This window comes from Sorghum bicolor, chromosome 3 (genome assembly GCF_000003195.3).
Source record: "Sorghum bicolor cultivar BTx623 chromosome 3, Sorghum_bicolor_NCBIv3, whole genome shotgun sequence".
Lineage (NCBI taxonomy): Eukaryota > Viridiplantae > Streptophyta > Magnoliopsida > Poales > Poaceae > Sorghum > Sorghum bicolor.
Window position 1 is genome coordinate 23,661,629 of NC_012872.2, and position 24,848 is coordinate 23,686,476.

The 24,848-nt window shown below is 43.8% G+C and overlaps 1 protein-coding gene across 1 annotated transcript; it reads right to left on the bottom strand.

Annotated features, from left to right (window-relative positions):
* On the bottom strand, positions 338–9,151 carry LOC8069547 (UDP-N-acetylglucosamine--N-acetylmuramyl-(pentapeptide) pyrophosphoryl-undecaprenol N-acetylglucosamine transferase). Its single transcript, XM_002457801.2, has 4 exons — positions 8,124–9,151; positions 7,310–7,418; positions 1,383–1,518; positions 338–622 (listed from the first exon to the last, which is right to left on the bottom strand). The coding sequence occupies exons 1-4, from the start codon at positions 9,077–9,079 to the stop codon at positions 504–506; spliced, it is 1,320 nt and encodes a 439-aa protein (XP_002457846.1). The 5' UTR covers positions 9,080–9,151; the 3' UTR covers positions 338–503.

Consider the following 24,848-nt stretch of genomic DNA (forward strand, 5'->3'; position numbering starts at 1 on the left):
TCGCTTATGAAAGTCAAGTCTGTAACTTAGTTCCCAAGGGGTTTGTATCTGGTGTGTGTGTGTGTGTGAGTGTGTGTGGGTGTGTTAGCTGGGTCTTTCTTGACCCTTGTAAGACCTTTCTTCTACCTTAATGAAATGACACGTAGCTCTCCTGCGTTGTTCGAGAAAAAAAAAATTCGGCTTTAGTTCTCTTCAAAAACAGGTATTAGGCCAAAGTTAAACAAATACACTCACTTTAAACGTTTACAACAGCTCCAGATTATTGTTGTAAATAAACCAAAAAAAAGGGTCATCCATTGGATGTTATGAACAGCCAATTGATACCGGAAGCAAAGTCTTTTTGGGCACAAATTGCACGGTTATTATTCAAGCAAATAATCAATGGAATTAAACATCAGTTTCCACCTCAAGAAAATGATGTCATCATGCTGTTGCTTCAAAACAAAAACAATACAAAATGTGCTCATGACATGAAGAACTTTTTGCTATGTTTAAAACAAGTTTCATGATGGGTAAGGTGAACCAATCAATGAACATATGTGGCGGATTATATCAGCTGAAGCATTTGGTCGGGCTGCAGTTAGTGCCTTCTGAGACATGTCTGCCATTAATTTTTCATCACCTGTAAAATAAAAATAGATCAGTAATATCAATCTGAAAGAGGGGGGGGGGGGGGTAGGGGGAGAGAGAGAGATCATCAGGAATGAGTGACTTTATAAGATCAAAAAACATGAACAGATTTTATATACTCTGCAGAAACAAAAAGCAATCTACTAGAGTTTTTTAACAGGTGATCTAGGTTCTTCGAAAAAAAAAACATGTGATCTACATAAATTTATAAGAACCAAAAATATGACCAACTATTCATGGTCCAATCATGGCAATCCAATACGAAGTCAATTACTAGCTACATGCTCTTGCATTTTATTACAAGGCTGCCTTTCAATTGCATTACTAGTTACAAGTGAATTCAATGTAAGGTTTCCACAATTGAGAAGCTACTGATGACTTAGCCACATGCTCTTGCCTTTTATTGCAAGAGCTGCCTTTCAACTGCATTATTAGTTACAAATTAAATTCAAACAAGACATCTTTTACTGGTGCATGATGCAAGGTTTCCACAAGTGAGAAGCTACTGATGACTCAGCCAAATAGCAGCAATACAACAAGGCAACAAGCAATGTTTACGCATGACAAGAAACAATGGTCAATGGCAGACAAACATTATAACGCGCATGTTTTCACGCCACCCTTCCTCTTTATATTCAATTCTGATCTCAGGTAAAGGATAAGTGGTAGAATAATCACGTAATTTTCGGTAAGCAGTGAATTTGGCATGATGGCCAGTAGCATGAGAAACTGAATTTAGGTACCACACATACCAAAAATTTCATCAACTGCAGATGTGAGACTGCTAGAATCAAGTTCATCTTCAGTGATGACCTTTGCTCCCATGATATCAGCCATGATATATGCATTTCTCGTTTGGTGGTGATCCAGAATTGTTGGCAATGGTATCTGAAAGATATGTAACAATGAACAGCTTTGCATAACTGAACTCAGTAAAATGATGAATACTTATGTAGACAGATGAGTATTAAAAAAAATGCATGTAGGGTGGCTGGCCAGGGCTCAATCGCTGGTTCCTACAATAGCCTCAAAAGAAGGCTGGGTCAAGTGGCCCTTTTCAAAAAAACAACCAAATAGTTATGTTTTGTAAGTTGACCTTTCATGTTAACTTGAAATCATCAATCCTACTGCTTGTGGGAGCAGGACAGAGACATAATTGTAGCAGAGTAGCTTTTGGCACAGCAGAACAGCTTTGAGTATCTCATGGGCCATGGGAAGATCTTTTCAGTTGCTCCATATGAGGACAAGAGAGGTTACAATGATATGGAACTGAATTTTTTGTACATTTACCTTTTCAACATAATATTGTCACTGATGCGGTTTGGTGTATAATTTCTTTCTTTCTATAGGTTATCCTGCAGAGGCTAACAACATGCAGATACCCGTCGAGGTTATCCTGCAGTCCGGCAGTGTAGATGTTGACTTGCTAGCACTCGTCGAGGTTGCCAGCACGAGCGACATGCGCCAGGAAGCACTCCATGTAGCCGTCGACGGTGCCAGTCTTCCTCAGGGAGGCGAGCTCGCCCAAGGGGCTGCACCTGGTGGGAGGTCCAAAGCGTTCGTTGACGCGCCAGGCGAAGGATACCCAGTCCATGACGTCGGTATCCTGCGAAAGTCTCATGTACCACTGTTGTGCGGTACCTGTCAGATGGTAAAAGCCGTACCATGTTTTCTGGCTCTTGGGGGTCCGTTGACCCTTGAAGAATTGCTTGTGCCAGTTGAGCCATGGGAAGGGGTCCTCGCCGTCGTACGTGGCGAAGGCGAGCTTGTGCGGGCAGATCTCCGGTTTGGGCTCCTCCTTGCAGAAGAGCTTGGCCTCTAGTTTGGCAGCGATCTCCGGTATCGCCTGCGTGTTAGAGTTATCAGTCTGCGCTTTGAGGAAGTCACGACCGACTTTCTCCATTGCGTCCCTTGTGGCGATCTCCAGCTTGATGGTGAGAAGTTGTTTCTCGCGCTTGAACTTCTCGGCCACCTCCTTTGCTGAACGTCCCTTCTCCATGGTGGAGAGGTAGACGTTGACGTTGGCGAGCTGCGTGTGGACGATGTCGATTTTGGCGAGGACGTCCTTGGAGAAATCGGCGAAGAGCTTTTGGATCTCTGCTAGATCACCCATTGCAGCGGTGTGGGGATCGAATCGGTCTCCAGATACCAGGTGTTAGGGTCCTGTCCCCAAGAGGGGACCGGTGGCGTGCTGGTGGCGGCGGCTAGAGCAGAGAGCAGCGACACGGGTGTCGGCACAGGAGGGCGGCACGCAGAGAGACAGGAGATAGGGAAAAGAGATTTCGCTCGTCTATTACTTGATTCGTTTGGTTACATATCCCCAAATATTTATAATCCTCATCAAACACCGATTCTCCTTTCTAACAAACTCGACTCCCTAACTTAACCAACTTTTCCAAAAACCAACTAGGACTCGATATGGTAGTTGTAGATAACGATGGTAGGGGCGGCCGCAGCGGCGGCGCCCAGCTGTAACTGCGGCTATGGCGGCGGTGCCCCCTCCTCGAGCCCTAGTTGGCCCGTTTTCTCCCCCGATGAGGACGGCTCGTGTTGGGCATGTGACAGGACATAATGCAGGGTCACTGGTATCCGTATTTATCTAAACCAGTTTCATCCCTATCTAAAAAGTTGAGGTGATTTCCCAATTCTACATGGTATCAAGAGCCCAGGTCGCCTTCCGATTCCTTCCGCTGCCCTAATTCCTCTCATGCACCATTGACTCCATGGCCATGCAGACACCCACCACACGATCTCCTCTACCCACGTGTCCTAGAGCATGCTCCCTTCACACGCGTGTTCTTCCACAGGTGCACGCCAGTCTCGCGATCTCTTCTGCGACGCCTCGACGTGTGCTCTCTTCAGCGCATCCCCTTTTTCCGCACCTTATGCCCTTCTTTCTGCCTGACCGAGTTAACGCCATCCCATACCATTTAAGGCCGGCATGTCTACTTCCTCCATCGCCTTCTCCTAGATCTCTGGTGCCTTTGGCATCTCTAACTCTCGCTGCCACCTTAGGCAGGTCTGATCTGAGCCCTCAACCAGCTGCAGGTTCTAGGCGCTGGTTCCTGGGTTCTCAATGGTGATGCCTCGTCACACATATCATGACATGATGGTATGCTCCTCAATTGCCTCCCTGTAACCCCTTCCTTCATCACTGTAGGCAACGATCAAACTTTGCCTATATCTGGTCGTGGCACTTCTGTTATCCCACTTATTAGAACTAGTTTTGTTTTGAACAATATTCTTTTCGTGCCTAACATTGTTCGCAACTTACTTTCTGTTTGCCAATTCACACATGACAATAATTGTTCTATCTAATTTATGCCTTAGATTTTTTCTAAGGACTTGCAGACCACCCACCTGATTCTTCCTTGCAATAGCGATGGGGATCTCTACACCCTTCCTGTGTGTCAGCTTCGTCATCGTCCTCCACCTGCAACCTTGCCCTTTCATCATTCCTATGGCATCACCACGGCACCGCCCGGGCCATCCTAGTCCTGCAGTTGTCTCCACTCTTCATAAATCGTCAGCAATAAACTGTAATAAAGCAACATGTAGTATGTGCCACACATGTCAACTTGGCAAGCACACATGTCTGCCTTTTGCTATTTCCTTCCCATGCTTCTGCTCCTTTTGAGATTCTTCAATGCGATGTATGGATGTCTCTTGTGTTGAACGTTTCTGGATTCAAATATTATTTGGTCATGGTTGATGATTACAGTCACTTTGTTTAGTCCTTCCCATTGCATCATACATCTAATGTTCATTCTCATATTGTTTACACCAAGACCCAGTATGGCTGCCTGCCCAAGTGTTTTCAAGATGATAAAACACCAAATTCATCAACACTGCCACCACTTCCTCTCAAGGTATCTTGTTGCGAATGTCATACGCCTATACTTCCCCGCAAAACGACAAAGCTAAATAGATGCTCCACACTGTCAACAATATAGTGCACACCACGCTAATTCAACGCCTCCATGGCCCCAGCTTATTGTGCTGAGGCTCTAGCTATCGGCACCTATGTGCTCAATGGTCATCCCTCCACCATAGAAAATTCCATCCCTTTTCAGGTTTTCATCGCAATGTTCCTGATTATACTCACCTACGGGTCTTTGGGTTTTCTACTACCAAATCTTAGTGCCACAACCTCCCATAAACTTTCTCCGTGCTCTGCAGCTTGTGTGTTCCTGGGTTACCCCTGTCACAAAGGTTGCTGCATGGATTTATCTACACACCGCATCCATATCTCTTGTCACTTGTGTTCGATGAGAATGTCTTTCCGTTTCAGGCTGTTCCAACAGCCCCATCAGCTCTTGATTTCTTGCTGTAGGATTCGACAACAGTAGCTCCACCCTCTTCGGGTGTTGAGTGGAAGTGTTCTCCCATGGTAGCTCCAGCTAGTTTGGGTGTCGAGCGTTTGTGGTCTTCTTCACCGGACTTTGACGACAATGCCATCATCTCGGTTGGGCATGTCATGCCAGCTCCCCTACCAGTCAGCACTAAGATGGGGCTGGAGGCATGGCCTGCAAGCGGGTGCCACGCTGGCCAATCCCCCTCCGATGCCAGGGACTAGGCAGCCTGACACCCTGTGTGGTGGCTCGTCTCCCTTACTACCATGTGTCACCTTCAGCGCCAGTAGCACCAACAACAGAGCCTCCAACGCCACTCATCCCGCTGCCGGCTCTAGATCGGTCTTCCAGCAGTTTTACGATCATCAGCCTCGTCCCACCAATCAGTAACTGCCCCCCTGTCCCCCTGCCCCGACCTGTGCACAACTCTGTTCCTACAGGCAGGTATTGGGCAATCGTTGGTCCATTGCTGCCTCATGCCCCTGCGCATCGACCAATGTAGGGCAGCCCGCCAACGTCTCCACTCTTATGTCGGATCTCCTACACCTCGACCAATGCGGGATACCATGCCAACATCTCCACTCCTATGGCAGATTGTGACACGATCTCAATCTAGCTCGCTGAAGCATGTCACTTGGCTCATTGATCATTAAAACTTGTCAACTATTCATGCTTCCATCTTGCTAATGACAAGCAAATATCGCAGCACCCTGGCCGATCCTCATTGGAACACGACGATGGTTGATCAATACAAGGCATTGGTCGACAACGGCACATGGCACCTTGTGCCGCAACCACCTACAGCTAATGTGGTCACTGACAACTGGATCCTCAAGCACAAGTTCCACTCAGATGGCACCCTCGGTCATCACAAAGGCTTAGTGGGTGCTTCATGGTTTCTCCAAGCAAATGGTGTGGACTATGAGGCCTTCAGCCAGCCACCACTATTTGAGCATGGCCATTTCTTGCGATTGGCCTATTCATCAGCTAGACATGAAAAATGATTTTCTGCATGGTCATATGGAGGACTGTCAGTAGTCGTTTGACCCCAACAATCCGACTGCTCGTGATCATGTATGTCTGTTGGAGCGTTCCTTGTACGGGCTTCAACAAGATCCATGTGCTTGGTACCAACACTTCGCTATGTATCTTCGACTTCCATGTTTCACTACCTCCTTCTCTGACATGTCTCTCCTTGTTTACAAAGATGGAGACTGTGTCGCCTACCTTTGGATGACACTGTTCTAACAGTGTCTTCAATGGCTCTCCTTCAGCGGATCATTGAGCACCTTCATGCTCAACATCTCCGTCACGTGATCACCCAATGGCCTATCCTATAACGACGCGAGTATTCCGTCAATCTTATTCAACGAGCAAGCATGGCGGAGTATCACTCTACGGCGACACTTGAGGATGCTCATGCCAAGATTGTTGCCACCGATGGCGGGCCCATCGCTGCTCCAACGTCTTGCATTGTCGCCACCGATGGCGAGCCCATCGCTGATCCAACATCTTGCAAGCACATGCATGACCCGCGTGAACCTCACCTTGCGCTGCCCCCACATCAAGGCTGGTCTTCTCTCTAGTCTTTGATAGCATAATCTAATGCAGACTGAGCAGGTTGTCAAGATTCCAAACCCTCTACGTCAGGCTACTAAATTTTCCTCGATGACAATTTGGTCTCATAGTCCTCAAAATGGCATACTCCGTGTCTCGTTCTAGTGCGGAGGCTAAGTACCGTGTTGTCACCCACATCCATAGTTCTTAAGGCGTAAAGGCGAGGTATGACAATGCGCCACCGCCTAGATGCCTAGGCACCCGCCTTGCCCGCCTAGGCAGCGCCTTAAGAACTATGCCCACATCATTGACGAGTGTTGCTAGCTTCGCCAAATGCTTCAGGTGTTTCACGTCCTGATTGCTTCCACAACACATATGACCCTGAAATCCCATTCACCATCATCGCAAAAAGCACATCGAGATTGTCATCCACTTCGCCATAGGCATTATGATGAAGAACTACTTGTACAGTAATTCACTGACATCATCCGAAATTCTCCCGCTACAACTGTGGGCGGGTATTAGAGATAGAGTTATAGTCTAACTTGACTTGTACTCCAAGATTGTATATCTAACATATAATTATATTTATGAAAGGCAACCCATAAAAGTGTGAGGTGATTTCCCCAATTCTACACAAACAAAGTATGTCTTCTCAAAAAAGCAGAATTACATCCTCACAAAAACTCAAATTACTTTCATCAAGACACAAAAAATAATAAGTAAAAACATTGGAATTAGAAAAAATATATGAACATGATCTATGATACCAGAATTGATGGTTTCCCAGTGGCCAATATCTCGGTGCACGTCATTGCACCAGCTCGAGAAATTACGACATCAGAGGCAGCATATGCCATTTCCAGTTCATGCAAGAACCTTCACAAGAAGTAACATCTGAAACTGTCAGAATCTGTGAATCAGCCTAGTACAGAGGATAAGACATATGCAGTGCAGAAGAAAATGGCATTGACAGCCTGAGAATTGTTCATGATATTGGAATGCCAAGCAATACAGATTGAAAGAAATTGCATTTAGCAATTGGACCAACTGAATGAACCAAGTAGAATTGTAATGTTTTTAGAATAAACCAAGTAGAATTGTGTTCCCTATACGACAAAGGACACCATATCCATTCTCTTTTCGGAATAAATGGCTTTTATATAAATGCTTCTCACTGAATTATTCTCATGATCACACCCAACTCTCACTGCCATCTTTTGAGAATATGCAAAGCTTTGAGCGTGTACAAAAATGTGGCACATAGATCCCTTGTGTGAAACATAACTATCTGATTTCATGTCCTAGACTTAACACGGGTGCTTGTATGTTCCTAGATTTATTATAGAAGAAATAAGGCAATTCATTCTAGGGTACACAATGTATCCATCGATTGGGAAAAGCTCGTAGTGACTTTATCAATCTTAAGATCTCCACCGACTCAGTCCCTCACATAAGGTGTGCTGCATGCGTTAATAGAGGTGAGGGTGCATGAATATGAGCATTTAGAAAATTACATAACTAACCCTCCAGCTAGCAATTCGTGCTGCTGCTGAGGAAAACAGCAAAACCAAGATAACTCACGGGGTAAGAAAAAGCCGGCGATGGCCCCTGACGAGGCTCTCCATCTCGCAGAAAGTCTCCGTCCCCGTCTGCCATATAATGTACCGATCTTTACTCCTCAGAATCTCGTAATACACGTTGAGCACCGCCACATTGATCTCTGGCGACCCCTCCGCTCCCCCAAGCACGAGCACAACCTGGGCATCATGTTCACCCAACAACCCCGCTCTCGGGAAGAAGCGCGCCAACGCCTCAATCTTGGATGCACTGCACTTGAGGATAGACATGCGGATGGGGTTCCCGTAGACGGCGCACCTGCGTTTGGGGAGGAGTCGCACGGGAGCATTGAAGGCGAGGAAAACGCGGCGGGCGAAGGGAGCGAGAAGGCGGGTGGCGGGAGCAGGAGAGGCGTCCTGGTCCTGGATCACGAAGGGGAGGCGGAGCATGAGCGCGGCGAGGCAGGCCGGTAGCGCGGGAGCGCCTCCTGTAGCAACAAGGACGTGTGGGCGGAATCGGCAGAGGTGCAGCGCCGCGGCGAGGATCCCGCCCGGGAGGCAGCGCAGCGGGACGGGGGCGAACGGGTAGGAGGCCGCGGCGGCAGCTGAGGACTCTAAGGACGGGGCGGGCGCGCCGAGGATGAGGGAGCGAGAGGACGGCAGCGAGGCGTGGAGCTCGTCGGCGAGCGCGATGGCGGAGTAGACACGGCCACCGGCGCCGGCGCCACCACACGCGAAGGCGAAGCGTAGGATACCTTCGGATTCGGATTCGGATTCATGGTCGGGGTCTCGGTCTGGGTCGGAGGTGGTGAGGGCCGGGGAGGTTGGGGTTGGGGTGGAGTCACTGGAGTGGGAAAGGTGGCAGCGGAGGCGCGCGGGCGCGGGCGCAGTGCGCGTGGGGATGGCGAGGTTTGAGGTTTGGGTGCTGCCGAAGCGGATTGCGGGAGGGAGCGGACCTGGCTGGGCGGCGGTGGCCGCCATTTCTCTTGGCTCTATCGCATGGGCGCCGGCGTAGCTCTAGCAAAAAAAAAGGACAAAAAAAAGAAAAAGGAAAAAAAGGGTGCTCCATGGACCTGTCGGTGGAGACCTAGCGCCGATCAGCTCGGCAGCGCGGACCTGTTGGTGGAGACCCAGCGCCGATCAGCCCGGCAGCGGAGTCGACGGGCCTTGTTCAGGCTTTGTTTTGCTGTGGCGGTAACACTTTTATTTATATTTAATAATTATTATCTAATTATAAACAAATTAGACTTAAAAGATTTGTCTTATAAATTATAAACAAACAGTATAATTAGTTTTTATTTTTATTTATATTTAATGATCTATATATACGTCTAAATATTAGATGTGATAGAGATTTTTTAATCTTTTGAACTAAACCACGCCTTAGTTGGTGAAAAATTAGGTTTGGCTGCTGTAACACTTTCGTTTGTATTCGACAATTATTGTCGAATCATAAACTAGATTTAAAAGATTTGTCTCGCAAAATTATACTATATTTAATGCTATATGTATGTGTTTAAAGATTCGATATGATGGGAAATCTTAAAAAATTTTAGAAAATTTTTGGAAACTAAAAAAGGCCCTAAATTGCTCCATTTTGCAGGAGACAACGAGTTACATATAAAAATAATGGTTTTTGCTATTTATCTGTTGATAGACTTTGTTGTTATTTATCTGTCAAATTCTGGGCCATTGATCTGTTCTGAGATTCGTGCGGCTAGTTGGGTTCCTTGAAGGATCTGCCTTTAAAACCTGCAAACCTTTTATCTTTTCATTTTCCACCGTGTTTTTCTCAATCCTCTCCAATTCCGTCTCGCATGTGCGCCGGCGGGCGCAAAGCCCTCGCCGCCGCTTCTGAAAGGTCCTAATATGGCTAGAGAGGGGTGAATAGCCTATTTAAAAATTCTACAAATTTACTAGAGCAAGGGGTTCGTAAATAACAAAGCGAAGCTTTTTGCTCTAGCTCTAAAGGGGTGTTTGCAAGCCACCTATCCAACAATTCTAGTTGATATGATCACTAGGCACACAAGAGCTATGTCGCTACTTACACTAGAGAGCTACCTAAAGTTTCTATACAATAATGTAAGCTACTCTAATTTGCAAGAAAGTAAGAGAGATGGTTTGATCTTTATACCGACGTGTAGAGGGGATGAACCAATCAACAAAATGAAGTGTAATCACCGGAAGAAATCCAATCAACAAACACAATGAAGACACACGATTTTCTCCCAAGGTTCACGTGCTTGCCGACACGCTACGTCCCAGTTGTGTCGACCAACACTTGGTGGGTCGGTGGCTAAGAGGTGTAGCACGAATCTCGTCCTCACTAGAACACCACAAGAACCTACCCACAAGTGAGGTAACTCAAATGACACGAACACTTTACTACAGTTACCTTTCGGCTCTCCGTCGGGGAAGGTACAAGACCCCTCACAATCACCGGGAGATGGCCACGAACAATCACCAACTCGTGCCAAAGCTCCTCCGCTGCTCCAAACCGTCTAGGTGGCGGCAACCACCAAGAGTAACAAGAAAACCGCAGCCAAAACGATTCCCAAGTGCCACTAGATGCAATCACTCAAGCAAATGCACTTGGAATCACTCCCAATCTCACAAAGATGTAAAATCTATGAAGAAGATGAGTGGGAGGTGTTTGCTTAGGCTTACAAGGAAGTTATGTATGCTAGAATGCCAAGAGGGTGAGCCCCAAGCCGGCCAAACACGTATATATAGCCCCTTAAACAAATAGAGTCGTTGGCTGTTTCACTGGGCAAAACACAGGGTCACCGGACGCTCTCAAGTTGGCACCGGACGCTCAACCCCTACGTCCGGTGCTCCAAAGACACCCACGTGTCACCTTTGAAAAAACGCGCGTCGATCTCTAACAGTAACATGCAGAACACCGAACGCTGAGCAAGTTGGCACCGGACATGTCCGGTGCACACCGGTCTTAAACACAGAGAGGTCTGCAAACGCGCGAGGTCACCGGACGCTCAGGGACGCTCACCCTGAGCGTCCGGTGATTCCAGACAGGATTACTCGCAGAAGACAGATAGCACCGGACGCATGAACAGGAGCCACCCTACGTCCGGTGTTCATCGTCCGGTGCTTAACCCTAGCACCACAGCACACCGGACGCACAGCCTCTGCGTCCGATGCCTCAACGGTCAGCGTCCGGTGAGTGTTTCTCTGCAAGGAACACTCCCGCGACTTCTCCAAAATTTCCACTGGCGTAATAGAAAATATGCACTTCATTTTCTCAAAAAGTGCCGAACCCATCCTCTCTCTACCCTTCAAAATCCACCTCCTTCTCAAAGTGTGCCAACACCACAATGTGTAAACCAACATGTGCACATGTGTTAGCAATTTCACAATCATTTTTCTTTGAAGGAGTTAAGTTAGCTCACTAGGTTCCAAATGCATGCACATGAACAATGACACCTAGTGGCACTTGATAACCGCTTAGCCGAAGAATTCCCCTCTTTATAGTACGGCTATCTATCCTAAATGTGATCACATCCTCTATGGTGTCTTGATCACCAAAACCAAAACCCTAAGCAATACCTTTGCCTTGATCTCCATAGGGTTTTGTTTTTCTCTTTCTTCTTTTCCAAGTTGAGCACTTGATCATCTTGTGGTCATCACCATGATCATCACTTGCTCCATCACTTGGCATGTACCAACCTCATTAAGTCTACACACACTTAGTATAGAGGTTAGTACTAGGGTTTCATCAATTATCCAAAACCAAACTAGGGCTTTCAATCTCCCTCTTTTTGGTAATTGATGACAACCCTTTTTACAAAGATTTTCAATAAAATTTTCTTAGATTCATGTTGCTTGTCCAAGCATTTTACCATGCACAAAGATTATGGACATGTTTCATAAACCCAAAATGGTAGCAATTGCTCCCCCTACATATGTGCTAAGAGTTTGGATTTGAAAGCTTGCACATATCCTTGAATAGGAAATATAGGAGTCAATTTCTACCAAATGATGCTAAGGTGTAAAGAATGGACCTTTGAAGTGTGATACCAATCGGAGTTGCCAATATACACCATCCTTAGCACCATTAGTAACTAGACATTCATAAAACTAGAACACCCCGTGAGATCAACATTATAAACAAGTTTCTAGTACCACTTGTGAAACAACTAAAAGTCTAGTTACACTACCTATGCATGCTAGTCTCTTTTTTGTTTTTTTTGTGTGTCTACCTGCCGCTGATTGAGCTATTTTTTGTTTTTTTTTGTTTTCTTTGTGTGTGTGTGTCTACGCCTGCTGCTTATTGAGCTGTTATTTTTTTCTCGTGCATTTGATTTTATGTAGTTGTTATTTGGAATGTATAATGCTAGATTTGAGGATGCCTTTGTTATTTTTGGCTCAATGTCTTTTTTTTATTTGTATGAGATTTGTTATAAAATTTTTGAGTACTCTGTGCTGATCCTTTGTTTTTTTAGCTCAATGTGTCTTTCTTTATTTGTATGAGATTTATTAGAAATTTTCTAGAGTATTTTGTCATGTTTATTTGTTCCCAGGGTCTCTGTCTCTCTCTCTCTATGCGTCTGTGTGTGTGTCTTTGTGTGTGTTTCTCTATTTTTGTGGGGTGTGGGCGGGTGGGTGCTACCTTTTGTGAGAATATGAGTGCATCTCCCTCTGATTGATTTATGTTTTTGGTGAAATGCGGATGTATGATATATTCCAGCTCCCCTAACCAAGATTCATGTTGAAGTCTTTTTCTCTGCTACCATGTCTTCTAAGGCCCCTGAGATTACCCGCAAGTTCATGAATAACAACTTATTGACCTGTTAGCAAGAACTTAGCAACTACAAGTTCCTAGATCGGAATTTGGACTCAGAGTGTCCTTACTCCTTATTTACCAAATCTTAGAGTTTACATGTTTTAATTTTTAGATGTGGTGATTATTTGATTTTGTGAGGGAGCATTAGAAGGTGTTTGTTGAGATTAGTTTTTTAGTTGTTGCTGTCATAGTTGTTTGCTAGCTTTGATTTATTTGCTAGCTTGAATTTATTTCTTGGTAATTTATATGCTTATTCTTTTGTGGTTTGTTTTCATGTTTTGTGATTTCTATTTTTTTCTTGGTGCAATTATACTTTGAATATGTTGTGGGTGGGGTGCTGTGGGCCAGTGGGGGCTTTTTCTTTGCCATTTGTGTTGGTTGGTTGTTTGGATACCTATTCAGGACCAGAGGTAGTAGTCTGCTATTCTTCCACCTATCTTCTATGTGGCTATGGTTCCGTTTTGTTTTATTTTCTGGGTGTCTTGTAAGTTGCTATATGAATGGGTGACATTTAGAGCTATCGCGTTATTTGTTCTGAATGGCAGTTATATTTATGTTTCCTTTCTTTGTTGGCTGTAGTGCAGTCCTACATCGCTATATCTGTGGTGGATGGCTGGATGCTTGAATTTTTTTCAAGTAATTTATACGCATGTTCTTTGTCATAGTTGCTTGAATCTTTTTTAGGTAATTTATATGCTTGTTCTTTGTGGTAACAGAGATCTAGGTATTTTGGATCAACTATGTAATTCTTCACCAAACCAAAGAATTACAAGGTTTTGCATGCACTGCAATCTGCTATCGAGCACAGTGTGGGTAGCAGCAGCAAAAAGCAGCGCTGCATTTTTTGTTATTGGGTTGTGGATCTTTTTGATGGATATGCCTTGTGTAATAAAAGTTGACAGATTTTTTGTTGGATCATCTGTCAGTTTTTTTCCTGCTGACGTTTCAGCTTTTCATTTGTCAAAAAATTTGACAAATTTTTGGTATCAAAATCTATCAACAGATATTTAGATAGACCCAAAAATAATAAAGGATAGTTATCCCGATTCATTGAAGTGCACATGTTGTTTACAGGAAACTAAAGATAATAAAGGATAGTTATTTCAATCCACTGGAGCGCACGGCTTGTTTAAAAGAAACTAACGAAGCATAGATAAGAAAAGTAGAACAAAGAATATAAAAGAACAAAATAGTATATTTCTTTTTTTGTCAATGTTGGATGTAACCTCTACCGACCTTAGGAGGTGTTTTGGTGGGATGTGTTAAAATTTAATAGGTACTGTAATATTCATTTTATTTGACAATTAGTGTTCAATCATAGACTAATTAGATTTAAAAGATTCGTCTCATAAATTATTTTCTTTATTTATTTTTAGTTTCATAAATAATATATATATTTAGTGCTCCATGCATGTGTCCAAATATTTAATATGATGAGAGTTAAAAAAATAAGGAGGAATCAAACAGGACCTTAACCCCATGTATATAGGATGATCTAGACTTTGATCTTACAGATGACTGCTTCCTCTATCTGTCCGATTCCTCAGCATGTGCATGCCGCAATGCGCATGACAGGCTTGGTCTTTGCATCGCTATCTTCCAGCGAACGTGTTTGGTTGAGAAAATATCTAGTGCAAACTCAATTATAAGTACAAACCTGCAAACTTAGATCGTGCATCACTTGATACCAGATGTGTGGCGTATAGAGTCTTATGGCACATTTTGTATCTACCTCCCCACAGTGCCTCTGTGCCTTTTCCAATGTGAACCCTGAACTAGAGAGAAAATATGTTGCCACCTCAATTTGAATCGATTCCTCATATGTTCCTTGCAACTGAAGCTTCCTTCCCACCTAAGTTTCCTTTGCTGGTACTGTAGGTACCTGAGTTTCTCCTCTGCTTGACACCCCTCCATTGATCTCATACTTTACCCCAATTCTAGAAGACCTAGGGATTCTGTTCTTCTTCATTGGGGTTGTCCAAGGCAGTGGACGTCTCGCCGACATCACAATACATGAGTTCTGCCTCCTACATAGCATCTATTTACAGTAAGATACTAAGATCATTCCACCTTCACCCATTATTGCTACTCTTTGAGATTCAAGTAGTTCATGAGTGAAGGGTCGAGATGGTGGACTAGAAGGGGGGATGAATAGTCCTTTCTAAAACTTATCGCACCGGCTAACCGAAATAAGTGCGGAATTAAAACTATCGGTCTAGCCAAGACTACACCCCTCTATCTAAGTTCTCTAGCACCTTGAAAAGATCCTAAACAAGCAAGCAAGGTGCTACCTTAGCAACAGCTCACCTAATTAATTCTAGGAGCAAGGTCACACAAACCTTTGCCACTAGTATTTTGCAAGACCGGGGAGGTTCTACACAACTAGTAAGCAAAAGCACAAAGCTCCTAAGCTCACTAGCAATGCTCAATAACAAGGCAACCAATGCCAAATTAGAGAGCGCAAATTACTTAGCTACACAAACTAAGCAATGTGACTAATAAGGTTACACAAACCAAATTAGTCATGCAAGGGAACTACTTCTAGCTACACAAGCAAGAAGGTAACTAGCAAGCTACACAAGCCAAATAATTACAAGAGAAACTACACAAGCACAAGTATATGAATGTAAGAACAAGCTTGTGTTATGGGCTTGCAAACCAACGGGAAGAACAATGTTGACACGATGATTTTCTCCCGAGGTTCATTTGGTTGCCACCAAGCTACGTCCCTGTTGAGACAAGCTCCAAGGTTGCCACTAGTCCTCTTGCTAGTGGTGACCCGTAAGTCACACTCTCCCACGTGAAGTGCTTACCACAAGCTCTAGCACTTGACCCGACCGGACCACTTGTCGCTCTTCATGTCTCGCTCAACTAGAGTTGCTCTTCACAATCCCCACGGGGTGAGCACCGTACCCCTCACAATCTCTTCTCTGGAGCACCGCACAATCTCCTTGCGTGCTTCAACGGAGTCACAAGCCACCAAGACATCTAGGAGGTGGCAACCTCCAAGAGTAACAAGCACCACCGGCTTGTAACACGAACACCTAGTGCCACTCGATGCAATCTCTCAATGCAATGCACTAGAATCACTCACTCGGTATTGATTCACACTCTTGCAAGCACAAGTGAGTTAGAGGCTTGCATAGCACTCCCCAAGCATGGACACTAAGTCCCAAGGGTGCTCAGCACTAGCCACGGCCGGCCTCCACTTCTATTTATAGCCCTAAGGGCTAAACTAGCCGTTGCCCTTTCACTGGGCAAAACACGTGGGCACCGGACCCACTGCAGGGAGCCATCGGACGCTCAACCCAAGCGTCTGGTGCTCAGGCGATAGCCACGTGTCACTATCTGTTTGAACTCGACCGTTGCCGCCAATGGCTAGCACACGCTCGTGCCTGACACAGCACCACCGGACGCTCTGCGGGTTCACACCGGACGCGTCCGATGCTCACCGGACTCGTGCGCAGAGAGCTCCGCAAACCTGCAGGGTCACCGGACGCTAAGCACCGGTAGCATCTGGTACTCACCGGACCCATGCGCAGAGAGGGTCGCAAAACGCCCGCACACCGGACGCTAAGCACCGGACTCACTCCGGTGCGTCCGGTGCACTCTGCTTCCTCTAGATAGACCTGACAGTACACCGGACGCTAAAGGCCAGCGTCCGGTGCCTCCGCGCAGTGCGTCCGGTGACCGGCAACTTATCCAAAATTTCCCACCGGCGCAATAGAAAATAAGCAATTCAAACTCCACCTCCTTCTCAAAGTGTGCCAACACCACAGAGTGTGAACCAACATGTGCATGTTTGTTAGCATTTTCACAAACATTTTTCCAAAGGAGTTAGTCTCTCATCCTTGCCACGCCACTTGATCCTAACACGTATGCAAAGTTAGATTGCTCAAGTGGCACTAGATGACTGATATGCAAACAAGTTTGCCCCTCTGGATAGTATGGCCATCTATCCTAAATCTGGTCATAAACTTCTCTACACACCTATGACCGGTGAAATGGAAATGCCCCTAGGTTATACCTTTGCCTTGCACTTTCCATTCCATCACCTCCAATGTTGATGCAACACATGCACCAACCAATCACCAAATGATATGATCCACTTCATATCATCACGTGACCGTATTGGTTCATCGATCTTGACCTCACTTGCTCTTCACCGTTGCCTCGGTCCATCGACGCCAAGGTTTGCTCAAGCTTCACCGTCACACGCGGTCCCTCGCTTCAAAGCCTCCGACTTGCCCTTCACTCTTGCAACCGGTCCATCGAGCCAAGCCTCATCTTGATCTTCTCCACCTTGGTCACATGACTCCATGTCATGTCTCATGTGCAATGAGCTCCTCCGTCATCACCTGTGGACTAATCTCCTATGTATCTCACATAAACACTATTAGTCCACCTAAGTTGTCACTCAATTACCAAAACCAAACAAGGACCTTTCAATGAGTTCTAATCTAACCAATTTGAAGTTATCCTTCTAGGCATCTACATACTGTTGTTCTTGTTCAATTGGTAAGGTTACTGTACTCTCAGTGTGTGTATTTAGTATTTCAGTGTGGATGTGTTAACAGTGGTATTGGGATGAGCACATGAACACCTGCATGGTTATGGAAAATAAGATATTGAATATCATTTTGGGGGCATTAGTTTCATCTGGCACACTTCACGATCATATGCAGCTGTTGGTGAAGAATAATAAATGAGTACTTTGTTAATTATCATGATCCAGTCCTATCTTGATTATTTTTGCTTTATATCCATGTTTTAAATAGCGAGCTAAGGCCAAGGTATTTAGCATTTTATAAACCGTAATTAGCGTACTTTAGCGACGAAATAGCGGCAAAAATGTGCATGAACGCAAATAGCGGCATAATTTTTTTCAAGCTATTTCGGGCTATAGCGGCAAAAATAGCGGGCTATTTTTTCTATGCTTTATATCATATGCAACTATTGGTGAAGAATAAAACAAATTTCCCTCATTATGTGTTTTCCTTATTCAAGTGAGTTCTCATATATGCTAGCAGCATTCATGCAAGCAAATGTATAAATTTGCTAGTCAGCTATTCTGTGCAAGAGGGAAACATCTAGTCTGGCAAAAGGCAAAAGAAGTCATCTTTCGGCTAATACCCTCTTGGCCAATTTAATTGTCGATGAAAGCTGGTCGGCAGTCTACCTTGGGGTATATCCATGGTAGTAGTTTAGCAACAGACAGGTGCGCAAGCTACGAACTTAATGGTGACATAAGACACAGACAAGGATTTTATCTAGGTTCGGCCGCCGTGAGGGCGTATCACCTACGTCTTGTGTCTGATTGTATTGATATGAGCTGTTGTTGACGGTCCTTAATGCTCACAATTAACCATCAACTAATCATAGAAAAGGATCCAAATGCAACCAACACCTAGACTTAGGGTTTTATCTGACAGAATTCCACGAGTTTTGGTGTTTGTCTATTTCTGTAGGGGGTTATTGTTGACGGTCCTTAAGTACTAAAATTAATAATCAAATAAACATGAAAAAGGATCAATATGAAACAAACATCTAGAATTAGGGTTTTATCTGACAGAATTCCATGAGTTTTGGTGTTTATCTATTTCTGCAGGGGTTTATCAGAAAATATGGAGAGAAGGCCCACATGTCATGTTTACAACGAGATAATTACGTGCCGCGCAATTTTCCTCAATCTAGAAGGATCCAGAAGCCACGGGAACGAACGGGAAGCGATTCGGGCTCAGGGGCAGGGCGCCCGCCCACGCCCCTTGGGCGCCCGCCCAGGGTAGGAGGCCAAACAGGACTCTGCTTCGGAGCAAGACTCCACCGACCTAAAGGATCAATCTAAACCATACAATCTATGTCGGTTTGATCCAATGGCTCACGTTCACTTGAGGGGACTATAAAACCAGACCCCTTGGCCCCTAGAGGAGAGAGGAGAAATCATTATTCAGAGGTAGCCATCAAAGTTAGGGTTTAGATCTCTCTCCCACAGAGAATTAGAATTAGCTACTCCCTAATCCTTCAAGTTTAGAGGTTTGATTAGATAGCAATTAGAGAAGTAGAGCACTACGCTCTGGATTCGGATCTTCGGTAATAAAGATTGGTATTATTCATATCTTTCTCTAATTCTATTGTTCTAATTGCATTATGTCTCTAATTATTATGTTCTTAGTTTGCTCTAGTTCTATATTTGATATAGTTCTAATTGATAATGAGTTTATGTATAAGTTTGCAACGCGCTTAGCTCTTGACGCGAGGGAGTTAGGTGATAGATCACATGTGAGCGTGGTGCTTAGATGTTATTTATCTGCAAATGTATCCTATTGGCCGAGTCGTGTGGTAGTTCGCGATAGTGACAGCTTCGTTGATTCTTATATAGTCCACCCTCCGTTGATAGGACAGGCAGAACCGGTATTGTGGAGTAAGTCATGCGATGTTCTGATTTACTTTATCAATGTTCCTTATACATGAATGAAGAGTCTTTTATGCTATATATGATCTTGTAGATAACTAGAGTAGATTATGACTTAGTAGTTAGTATATAACTTAGAATCCATTCTCTAGCTAATCCGACATCACCTACATATATGAGGAGTAGTCTATTTTCTAATCGCTGTGTTATCTACCTATGAACTTATATTTTATTATCATTATCTTTATGGTTTACCCCCTGCTAAAGTATGTGATTGTGTGACGAGTTTCTCATTAGTAATCATGTTCTTGCAAGTTTATCTCTAGTCTATGCCTTGATAGATTTTGCCCCTTTTATTTTAATTTCATTTCCTTAGATCCCTTGAGCAAAATTATAAATAACGATACCTGGAATACTTATCCTGGTGAAATGCTACAATGAGGTGTTTTATCTGTGCGCTTGCGGATAGAATAGATTATTTTCTAGAGAGCCCTTTACATTTATAAATACCTTTGTACACTCTGGCGCCATGCTAGGGATGACAACCTAGTATCTAAGTGGTGTTAGCTAGTGTCAACAGTTATGAGGAAATACGGAAGAAAGGCCCACACATCGGGTTTACATAGAGATATTAACGTGCCGCACAATTATCTACCATCTAGAAGACTCGAGAAGCCACGGGACCGAAGCGGAGGCCGAGAGGGCTCAGGCACTGGGCGCCCGCCCTCCCCCCTGGACCAAACAGAGTCCAATTCGGGGACAACGCTCCACCGACCTAATACTTCAAGGAAAACCACACGATCAATGTCGGTTTGATCCGACGGCCCAGATTCACTTGAAGGGACTATAAAACCAGACCCCCTGGCCCCTGGAGATCATACCTCTTCTACAGAATCAAAGCTAGGGTTTCAATTCTTCATCCAAGTAGAGAGGATCCCTCTAGTTCTTCTAGTTCTACCTGTAGTTCATCTAGATCTAGTTCTAGTTCTAGTTCCTATAGTTCTAGTTCTAGTTAGTTCTAGTTGTAATTTAGAAAATAGGGAGAGAGAAGAGGAGAGCGGAGGATTAGCCGGATCTTCCTCAACATTATACTTTTGCAGCATCTGGTTCGTTCTTCATCGTTCTCCAGGTTCTTCAATTCATAACTCCTGAGTTCTCTAATTACTTTTATTTACATTCAAGTTATTTATTGGATTCCCGCTTGCATCAAGTGCTCTAGTCTTTGAAACATTAGAGTAGTAATTAATAGATTAGACGTGGTGTTTAGTCTTGCGATTACCTGGAATTGCACCCAATCCTGCGGATTGTTGTGGTAGCCTTAGGGTAGTGACAGCCCTAACGGTCGACGTATTCCACCTTGTTCGGATCGGTGTTTGTAGGACCGTAGTCAGAGCTTCCTAGCCCCCTTCTCATCTCTTTCTGTGGTTAGTGTTCTGATGTCCCGATATAGATAATCTTGAAGTAATTCTTGATTCTTAGATCAACTAGAGAACTCTCAGGAAACTTCCTCTCTTCCCACCAAAAATAATTATATAGTTATCCTTGGGCGATCATGGATCTTAATTAGTACACTCACGTTCTCTGTGGAAAATCGATACTCTGGAATACTCCCGGATGAAGGCTACATCGGTATCCGTGCGCTTGCGGATTTTTCTGTTTGCGTTTAAAATACCCAACAAGCTTTCTGGCGCCGTTGTCGGGGTACGGTAGCTGTGCTAGTTTCGAACCAAGTCGTCCGTGTATCCTTTTTCTTTTCCTTTTTTACCACACTCACCTTATCATTTTCACCATACCACATGGATTTCACTCTAAGCATCAATGAGCATGGAATTTATTTCATAGCCACTTCATTTACTCCATGCTCATATGCAACATCTTCACAATCCTTTGGTCTCTCCAACATCACCACATTCGAGATCTCCAACCCCCTCTTACTTTCTATTCATAAAAACTTTAAAAGGGCGGTTGTCGATGCATATGTCTATAATAAATTTTGCAGATCTCGTTGAGTTGATCTTGATATAAGTCAGCATTGGAGGGGAAACCACTTCGCTGACATAAATTAATGGTTTCCCAAGGACAAGCTTAGTGTCCTAAAACAAGCACTGATCAGATCGTAACATGAGCTTTTAATTATTTGCAACATTACCTTGTGTTTTGAGCATATAAGGATAATTGTAAAAAAATTCCTTCGGGTATTCTTGTCACTAACCTTTCTAGGATTGGAGCAAGAAGATCGGATGAATGACAAGCACAAGGTATGTCTAGCCAATCATCATACAACATTGAATTAAATTCATCCAAACTTGAATTTTGCAAAATTCAAGCTTGGGGGAATACTTTACATAAAAACATCCTTTGCCATGTTGCTATGTTGGTTGTCCCTACCTTTGAGACATGCTCAATTTGTTAAATACTAATCACACTACTTCATCTCCACTTGAGTAGATCTCTATAAAAGCTCTCATGCTACCTTTATTTGCTTGAGTATATGTCTAGGTTTGGAGTAGTTTCATTTATCTCTTAATTAAGCATGGTGCTTAGTTTAGGGCTGATGATCTTACTTCCAAGGGAGTTTAAATTAAGCATGATGCTTATGTTAAAATGCCCTCCTAAATCAAATTAGACATGGTGTCTAGGTTGATCTTTGAGCCAATAGTATGCTATAGTAGATATTGGATATTTTGTTGGACTAACCCCTGCAGGAAAACTTTCAATATCGACCTGGGAAGTCCTGAGATAAACTCACATTGGAGACAAAGAGAGACACACATGAAGTTTAACAATTTACACAAGGAAGACATAGCTCACAAGAGATGATCCATGGAGGGTGCCACCAACACGATGCACACCCGCAAAGAAAGGAAAGCTTCCATAAGGTAATACTGTACCATCACTCTTCAAGTAAGGTAACATCTTAAAGTACTTGACTATCACTTCTATAAGCTTCTCCTTGGTTCTGGCGTTCACATGAATAAAAGAGACAAGCATGTATGATCTACAACTCTAGATTAACCAACCCAATCGATTCATCATGTTTAATCCTTCCACCTTTGTGATCCCACACTCCTAATCATATGAACTAAAATGTGCACACTCAATCTTTAGAAGATATATATATAAAAAAACATAAATATAGATAGATTACCTTTCCATTAGGTTGAGCGATCTGATCTGACAAATGTTTTAAATGCTACACTCATGATCTTATTATCCATCAACTTTGTCTTGCTCACTATGCTTAAGGTTAGAGAGAACAAATACACTTTTGGTTCTGTTGGTGTTTTCCACCAACAGGGCCCATGCACTTGATCTCTGCCTTGTCTCTATGAGCAGGTACACTTCGAGCAAAATATGAAGGACTTTTACAACTCCCAGACTCCACCAAGTGAAGAACCTAGATCTACGAGCACAAACACACTAGAGATACTAGACACTCAGGCAATCACTACCTTGAGATGCTTGAGGACGTAACTACTGGAGTAACCCCGTTGTGGAAGTAATTACTGACCTTCTGCCGGTCAAGAGAGGCAATCCAGGACGCACCGTCATCCCGATCTCCATTGGCATGGTGGATTTCCCAGAAGCACTCTGCGACTTTGGCTCCAGCGTCAACATTATGCCTAGCGTACTCTATGAAAAATTCTTTACACATCCTTTCCTAGAAACAACCATGTGTTTGCAGCTTGCAGATCAGACACTAAGTTTCCCAAAGGGAATATTGAAGAACCTCTACGTCCGAGTTGGTACCTTATATGCTCAAGCAGACTTCGTGGTGATAGAGACTCATACTGATGAGAGGGCATCCATCATCCTAGGGAGGCCATTCTTGAACACCTCGGGAGCTGTCATCTATGCTAGTGTTGCTAAAATCCATTTCTACATCAAGGGGAGGAAGGAGACATTTTCCTTCAAGAACAAGACTACACAAATCTCAAAGCAATCCCGACATGAACCAAGGAAGAGGACCAACAGGAGGAACATGAACAAGAAAATGTGGACTGAGACGGTCACTGCAGCTCAAGGAGGTCAAGATCGTCAACTCAAGTCGCCTTTCTTGATCAAGAAGGACGACCCTGGTGTTCCAAGCATCGAGTGCACAATCAACGGATATTCTTTTTAGAAGACACTCTACGACACCGGATCTAACGTCAACGTAATGGCCGCAGTTACTTATCAGCTCCTGCATGGAACCATGTCCCTACAACCAACATACATTCAGCTCTAGATGGCAGATCAGACATTCTGAAAGATTGAAGGTTATTGACATGGAAGAAGACAAGTACGATCCACCCATCATCCTTGGAAGACCGTTCCTCAGCACCGTTAAAGCAATCATCTACATTGGAACTGGAGAAGTCCACATGCATTTCCCCTCTGAGAAGGTACGCCGCTATTTTACTGACCCTAACTATATAGTTGAAGACTCTAAGCAGGTCAGGACAAGAAGAAGACGACGCAACCGCAACCAGAGGAGGCAAATTATCAAGGACGAATGGGCGGACTATGAAGGAGAAGTGGTAAGGTCTGAAGACATACAACTTGAATAGAACTGTCCTGAGAAGACCATACAACCGAGTTAGGTGTGTAGAGAGAAGATAGTTATACATGAAGAGCAGAACCACCGACTACGCCATCTAGCGAATCCCAGGACAACTGAGAAAATGGAGAGTCCCGTTCGGAGGACTTAAAAACACCGAACGCCTTGCCAAGAGGTAAACTTGGTAGTTATCTTTTTCCTTTCAATTATTTTAAAATAGTTTGCTTAGTTAATCAGGTTCATATCATCTTGAAAAGAAAATAAAAATGTTAAAAATAGTAAGCCCCATGTGAGTATGCTCATGGCATAAAACCCATAAGTACATCCACTGTGGTGGCGTAAAAATGAAATAAGTATATTCCTGTCCTATAAAAAATTAAATTATAAAAATAAATTTATGATCCTACTAAAGAGAGTAATATTTATTGAGGAGGCTCAACATGATAAAGGCTAGATATTTATGCTAACACATAACTAGTTCCACAAAGCTTTGTTGTCTATTTGAGCTCCACAGAATTCAAGGATCAAAGAAGACTAGCAGACGGAGGACATCCTAATCGCTGTCAGGGTGCTGCTGACATTCAAATACACCTCCACCACTTGCTAGCTACATTAGAAGAAACTTCGTCAAAATCCAGCTTGGGGGAGAGCACCCCCATTTATCCAGCTAAGTGTTCTACTCATCTTTATACTTTACTCTAATAATAAAAAGATGCATAATCATATAAACCCAAATAAAGAATTTGTGCTTATATATATCTTTGCTTAGTTTGCTAATAAATAAATAAATAAAGTTTGCTATGAACCCTCATAATAAGCTCTCACATGGAAATGATGAATAGTTGCTCTACCATGACTAGTTATCAAAATTGAAATCTCTCTCAAGTTTAGGCATGACTGTTATTAATTAAGATTTGCTCTAAACCTGAACTTGTGGGGAGAGTACTTGATCTAAAGTCTAAGTAGTTAACGGATATGATATGGGAAGGTTGAGCTG